This window comes from Nansenia antarctica, assembly GCF_963989245.1.
Source record: "Nansenia antarctica genome assembly, chromosome: 6".
Taxonomy (NCBI): domain Eukaryota; kingdom Metazoa; phylum Chordata; class Actinopteri; order Argentiniformes; family Microstomatidae; genus Nansenia; species Nansenia antarctica.
The window spans coordinates 41,479,218-41,486,931 of NC_137676.1; the positions used below are offsets into that span (position 1 = coordinate 41,479,218).

The 7,714-nt window shown below is 41.9% G+C and overlaps 1 protein-coding gene across 1 annotated transcript; it reads left to right on the forward strand.

Moving 5' to 3' along the window:
* Window positions 1-603: 603 nt before the first annotated feature.
* On the forward strand, window positions 604-5,056 carry olfml3a (olfactomedin-like 3a; the record flags this gene model as incomplete). Its single annotated transcript, XM_080534490.1, has 3 exons — window positions 604-708; window positions 2,535-2,781; window positions 4,278-5,056. 3 exons carry the CDS (start codon window positions 604-606, stop codon window positions 5,054-5,056), a joined length of 1,131 nt encoding a protein of 376 aa, XP_080390616.1.
* Window positions 5,057-7,714: the final 2,658 nt, after the last annotated feature.

The following is a 7,714-nucleotide window of genomic DNA, read 5'->3' on the forward strand; positions in this document are numbered from 1 at the left end:
AGCTAGTTATGCAGAACAGCAGTAACACACAGTAATACACACACACACACACACACACACACACACACACACACACACACACACACACACACACCAGGGAAGGCCTTCAGACTTCTGACCCCCCCCCCCCCACACACACACACAAACACACACACCAGGGGAGGCCTCCAGACTCCACTGACACACACACACACACACACACACACACACACACACACACACACACACAGACAAACACACACACACACACACACACACTCAGAGTACAGCACACTTTTCACTTTTGAGGACAGAGAGGGGCGAGAGACGCAAGGCTCCTCCCTGGGAGTTTGTGAAAACATTCCAGCAAAGTAAGCAAGCCAGAGAGTTTGAAACTCCATAACTTGGTTCTTCTCTTCCTGTCGCCTCTCTCACCTCCACTTGTACTGCATGCAGACATACACTCCCACAAACTGGCATACTGTACACAAACATTCACACCCACTCTAAGGACACCAGACCAGACCGAGGAGGGGTAGGCTACTGGACCGGAGGAAGTCTTTTTGCTATCTGGACTGACGGACGCAGCAACCAGAACGTCCTCTGGATCTATCCACCATGAGAATGGCTGTCCTCCTCCTCCTGTCCTCAACTGTGGCTCTCACCAGCGGCCAGTACTACTACCAGGGGCTAATGGAGTATTTGGAGAACAGAATGGTTGCGATTGAGGTAAGAGGCAAACTTTCAAACAACCACTATACAACTCTCCCCCTGAAGTGGGGCATCAAGGAAAGTGATGAGCAAATGTTGTAAGTCGAATGTCAGTAGAGAGAATCTCATTCTGAAACAAAGAAGTTTAAATCAAGACAATGAAAATGTAAAATTAAAACATTAGTAACAAGTATCAAGACTAAATCCTGTGTATATGTTGGTTTGGAAATTATTTTTATATTATTTTATCTCCACTAACGCAATCCAATTAATGCAATCTCTGGAGGCTGCCATCATTCTCACCAAACCACTTAGTATGCACCATTCATACAATATCAGCCCTAACAACACATTGATAATGAAACCAAGAACAACTTCTGCGATAATGACAATAATCAAAATGTATCATGCTGGCAAAATGGAAACATAGTGGAAAATATGTTGCTGTGTTCCAGAGAGAGAGGGAATGTTCTGCACGAGTGTGCTTTAGGAGGAGGAGACCGAGGGCTAATAGAAATGACTTCTCATACATTTTATGGAAAAGAATAATGCCACGGTTGTGGAAGTGTATACTACAACTCATATGCTGCTACTCTATATAATCTGTCTCCACTGGTTGTGCCAAGTTTGTTCCAATATTTGTGTCAGAATTTAAATATAATATAATGAAAAATCCAAGAGGAATAAGTATGGTTCCTCTCGGTCTATACTGTACAGTAAGCCTATGTGCTAACCAATTATTCAGATAGAATAGAATGTCATTTAAATGGTAATGTTTTCTTTAAAAAGGGGATGGTTAACTCTACTCATTAATTGTGACAATACAATGTTCCTGCATTTTAATTTTCCTCTTTCAAGACACTGAAAAAGATGGGAAGAATAATGTGTGAATACACAACATATTTACTCAAATGAAATACATTTACTCAAACGAATTACATTTACTTAAATGAAATACATTTACTCAAATGAAATACATTTACTCAAATGAAATGCATTGACTCAAATGAAATACATTGACTCAAATGAAATGCATTTACTCAAATGAAATACATTGACTCAAATGAACTCTTCCTGCTTCCTATCCTCTGGCTCTCTTTCTTCATTCTATTTTCCAGCGAGCAGGCTAGAGTCGTTTGCATGGATATGAAGAAGTCAAATAATCAGAAAGTTTCTCATAGCTTTTCATTCCAATCCAACCAGTGACTCACCAGCGAAGAGAGAAAATGAAACGGAGACAGAGATTCAAAATAATCAATTATTACTCAATTTCTCTCCTGTCAATCTTACTCTGAATCAATCACACTATCTCTCTATCTGTGAAACACTCTTCTGGTGAGGCTGTGATGGAATTGTGTAGTTGATAATCAACCAATATGTTTGTCTATAATTTAAATTAACCACTGTCTGATGCTAGTACTGTACAATCACACAACATTCACCCAGTGTTAATGAGAGACAACATAACTAGGGCCCAGAGTTTTTTTCTGATCAAGTGATATTATGATCCAGAAAAAACTCAGTCATGGGCCCCCTCACCAAACAAATGCAGAGAATGTACTCGAGACTAGTGTCTAATATCTTAGGGGTGGCTGTGGCTCATGAGGAAAGCTGGTGTCTAATGATCGCAAGGTCGGTGGTTCGATCCCCGGCTGGCCAAGTGTCAAGGTGTCCTTGGGAAAGACACCTTGCGCACTTTGAGCAGCATTTCTTGTATGAAAGGTGCTATATAAATAAAGCTTTACTTACTTACTGAACCCCAAACTGCTCCCTGAGACAGAGAGATTGTAAAGTGCTTTATAAGTGCAAGGTGTCAATCTTCATACTGCCTATCACCCTGTCAGGATGGCATGCTCCTGTGGCACGAGCAGTCCAACCGCTACCACATGGAGCTGCAAGACTTCAGGAAGCAAGCCGCTGAGCTCATAGAGAGGCTGGGCAAAGAGCACAGCACACTGCGCCAAGACATGGTGGGGGCAGGGGTACGGGTGCACCGCATGGAGCGGGAGATGGACTACCTGGAGACCCAGAACCCCCAGAGACCCTGCGTGAACCCGGCAGACAAAGTACTGGAGGAGCAGGCTCCCTGGAGCACGGAGGAGAGGAAGAGGAAGGAGGAGGAGGATGTGGAGGAAGAGGAGGAGGGGTACTTCAAAGTCTTGGGTGAGTTAGAGAACAGCGGGGAGTATGGAAGCATGAAGCTTAAGGTCAACGTCCTGTGTAGAATGACTGCCTTTGAACTCCTACCTTAGTTTTAATTCTTGACAGAGTCTTGGCAAAGGCAGAAGTCGGTTATATTTAGCATTTACACTAAGCGCAATACCACTACCTTGGCAGTAGTGTCCTTACTGAAAGCTCATTCCACTGGAAACTAGGAAACAAACACAGTGTTGTTTCAAGTCATTTCACAGAGCTGCAGTTATTTTTTTGACTCAGTGGGTAGAGTAAAGTAGTAGTGTTTTCCAGTAGATTAATCGCTAGCTGGATACAACTAATTTATCTCAAAAGCATTAGTTTCCTATTTGTACCACACAGGCACACAGTTTTCTTTACCAACTGCTGGTCCCATAAATCATATCATGACAGAACAGTCCCGTAGGTCCCTTAGTTAACTATATAACATTATGCAGTATATTCAATACGGATGGTGCAGGCAGTGGTGAGGATCTCTCAGTCCCTCTCTCCCTGCCTCCCTCTCCCCATCACTCTCTATTTCTGTCTCTCTTTCTCTCTGTCTCTTTCTCTCTCTCTCTGTCTCTTTCTCTCTCTCTCTTTGTCTCTCTCTCTCTCTCTCTCTCTCTCTCTCTCTGTCTCCTTTCGTTATTTATATCAGTTCTAGTGCATGGAAACTCTCCTCAGTAAGACTATATTGTAGCAGAAAGGAAGTACAGGAAATTGACATCAGGAGTGAGGTATTACTTTGAAAACACATTTGTGTGTGCCTTGCATACAGTGGCCCATTGTCAATTATTAGGACTGACCTGAAACCAATGAATGCAGGACTCTCAACTCTCGTTTTAGAGCATTAGGTTAAATTATGTTACATTTCTTGGACAAAGACATCGAGGACGTCCCTTTGTTGTGTTGAAAGCTCCAAATGATTGTTTCTCATAAAAGCCCTTTGAAGCTTTCTATTTGTCTTTCCCCCACGATATCTCTGAATTCACCTAATTTCCTTCTCTTCATGTCACTGTTTCTTCAATTTCCCTTTGATTATGTTTCATTTGGACTGCAAGGAAGGATAGACGAGGAAGAATAGAGCACTGCAGAAGTACGTGATGTGTCCTGCATATTAAAGTGCACATCAGAACGATGTTTCAGGTGGCTGCCAGTGCATGCTAAATGTCATTGTAATCAAACAAAGAAGAAACGTGAACAGGAGGTTTAAAAAGCTGATGATTAAACCTCACATCTCACAATATTTCAGTTTTCATAAATAGGCAAGAGTTTTCCTGGTCAGGTCATGTGGTTAGATACAACATCCAGTTTCTTTCAGAATTAATCTGACAGTGTTAATTATTGATTTCTGTGATATTCGTAATGACTAACTAATGACAGTTGCCTCACTATCTGTGTTCCATGAACAGATTGTGTGGATATCATCTCCAACATCAAATCAGTGAAGATCCTGAAGAGGCTGGGCAGTCCTAAAGGCATGTGGACCAAAGACTCCCGGTCATCCAAGGTGTATGTGTTTAACGGCACAGTGGAGGACACAGTGCACCAGTTCACCTCTGTGCTGGACTTCTCTGCCTCCCCAGGGTTGAACCACAGCAGGCAGATCAGACTGCCCTCTCAGTGGAGCGGGACCGGCAGTGCTGTCTTCAACGGCTACCTCTACTACTTGAAGGAAGGGTCCGAGATCCAGGTGATGAAATATGACCTGCTGAAGGGCTCGGTGACAGACAGTGCTGTGTTCCCTGTGGAAGACCGCGCCCCTGTGTACAGCCTCAACCCAGAGACCATAGTAGACTTGGCGGCTGACGAGGAGGGTCTCTGGGCTCTGTACGCCACTAGTGAGAGCGAACAGAATATCAACTTGGCTAAGATGGACCCAGACACCCTGGACATCGAGCAGATGTGGGACACACAGTGCCCCCGGCAGAATGCAGAGGCGGCCTTCATCGCCTGCGGGACGGTGTATGTGGTGTACAACACGTGGCCGCCCAGTCGCTCGCGCGTGCAGTGTGTTTTTGACGTCAACGACATGGTGATCAGTGAGGAGGCTCCTCTCTTGTATTTCCCCAGGAGGTATGGAGGCCACACCAGCCTGAAGTACAATCCTGAGGAGAAACAGATTTATGCCTGGGACGATGGCTATCAGATCATATACAGGCTGTCCATGAAGAGGAAACTCCTGGTCTAGGTGGTCCAAAATGGGCAGTGGGCGCTGGTGTCCAAGAACAATGCATATGTTACGGTACATGTGGGAATACGGTACATGTGGGAAAACTAGGGTTAGGGTTAGGTGCTACGTCGACTTGGTACATGCTGGCATGTCTAACCCTAATCCTAACCCTAACCCTACCCCTAACCCTACCCCTACCCCTAACCCTAACCGTAGCACCTAACCTTAACCCTCATTTTCCCACATGTACCGTATTCCCACATGTACCGTAACACATAGAAATGGAATGTATGTACTGTATGACATATCAGAGTCATTCAAAGAAAATCACTGCACTGTAGCCTGAATACACTTCATAAAATTAATTCCACAGCCCATGTATACTAAGACATTGTCTTTCATGGAGCATCAGAGTATTGTTTTTTCTATTTTTTCTATATAATTCATTCTATTACGTAAGTTATGTCCCTTGTAAACCTATTCTTCCTATTGCCTGCAGTTTGAAATATATAATATTTTGAATCACTAACATGACATTTAACAAAATTGTTTAAAAAAAAGTTTTAAAAAAAAACTCTCAGAAAGTTCTCTGCAACAAGGATACATTATTTCACTTTTATCAGTGGCAGATCTGAAACTGTGTATACTATAACGCCTTCAGCCTGTGCGGTGCATGACCTTTCCTGATAATTTGTCTATTTGCATTCAAGTAGTTTTATTCTCATTCCCTCCACCCTGCTGCTTGTTACTCCTTTCTTTTGATCTTTGTGAGCTGTGTTTTTAGAAAGCTGACAGCCGGAGGCAACACTTTGCATAATTCTATAAATCAACAGATAAAATCATGTCACACAACACCCAAGAGGATAAATACAGAAATGGGTGCAATAGTTATCCACCTTGCAACCCTTAAAGGGAATGTTGCAGAATGAGAATGAGATTCTGATTTGTTTAATCTTTGAAACTAAAAGTCCCAATACCAATAATATAAATGCTAGTATTTTGTTGTAACTGGCTACGAAATTAGATTGGAAGGGTTTAAAGCTTGGTTGTGTTGTTGTGAAAGTGAAAGTGAACGTGTTGATGAATAACATGCACAGATGAAATAACAGATTTGAGTTCAGTTTATTACACATTGGACCTCCTATCATGAGTCAATGATTCAGGATTTCAAGGGAACCAGAAATAAACCCTATCTGAACATAATTTTGGTTTTGAATTACAAGAACAGTTCTCAAACAGTTTTACAAGTACAAAGCTTCAATACAAAATTGGAAAGTCAATGCTATCCGTGACATAGCCTATGGATGGGCTACAAGATCATATTAAGGAACACAACAATAATAGCCAAAGCAATAAGGTCTTAAAACAGTCCATGAACTGAGGCTACATTGATTGACCAGGTATCACCATGGGAACACGCTACATTGACCAGGTATCACCAACTATGGGAACACGCTACATTGTCCGAACATACTGCATGACCATCAGAAAACACAGTATTTAAATAAATGCAGAACAAAAAATACAGTCAATAATTTATTTCAACCATTTTTGTCAAACACTAAACTTGAGATTCATATCAGGAATCGACCAATTAAGTCAGGAATCTAATTAAGAATGTAACTAAGCTATTGTGTTGAAATGTGAAGAGTATTGGAACAATCACAATTGTGCAGAAACGATAACGGTGCGAAGGACTCCTCACATTCCAATTGAGGCCCATTCTATTATTATCTCTCACAAACGAATACGTGCCAATTAGAGAAATGTCGCTGCTCTCCAAGGCATTGGCCTGTCCTCTGTCCAGCTGCAGACACAAACATTGTCTGCGCCTCATACTCAATGAGGTAAACTCCTGCCCTCTCAGTCTCCCCTCTGGGAAGCAACTCTTCAGGAGGAAGGGAGGAGGACATTACTTAAACAGTTCTCCACTATCTGTTTACTGCATTTGTTCAATTCTATATGTCTGGGCTCCATATTTCGGTGAATCCTCCCCACATTGAGTTGATTTATACTTTACTGCAAAACATTCCCTGCAGCTGAGGTCAGAGCTTTAGCTATACCAGGATATACTGTGAGGGAGTCTCTTGTACCTCTTTTAATCTCACAACAACTACTAAAGCTCCATGCCAAAGTATACTGTACTCAGGCTTGGAGTGATAGGGAGCTCTGGGGCTGTTGTTCAGATTAGAGAGGAGAGGATGCTACAGTACTCAGAAAGGCTCCTCTTTAAACAAACGCACACTTCATGGAATCTATGATGTACTGTGCTGTAATCTGCATCGGTTTTGTGTGCTTTCCATTTTCCTGCAAAGTATCATGTTAGCTAGTTATGTGTCACAGTTAAAGATTCCTGCCTGCAACACAGCATTTATATGTGCTTACCGATTAGTAAGTGAATCTAAACACTGATATGGTCATGGTAAAACAACATTGATCAACCCCACATTGACAAATAAAAGTCCTGCAAACCAAACCACAGGTATATTATTACTACGGTATCAGAATATCTCAGAATATTCTCTAATTATTCAGATTTAAACTTTACAAAAACATTGCAATGATATACAATGTATATTTACTTAAGGGTAACAAAAACCGCAGGGCAAATAAGTTAAGTCTATACCTTTGTTACAAACACATTTGGCACCAAAATTGTATATACCAATCAGTACA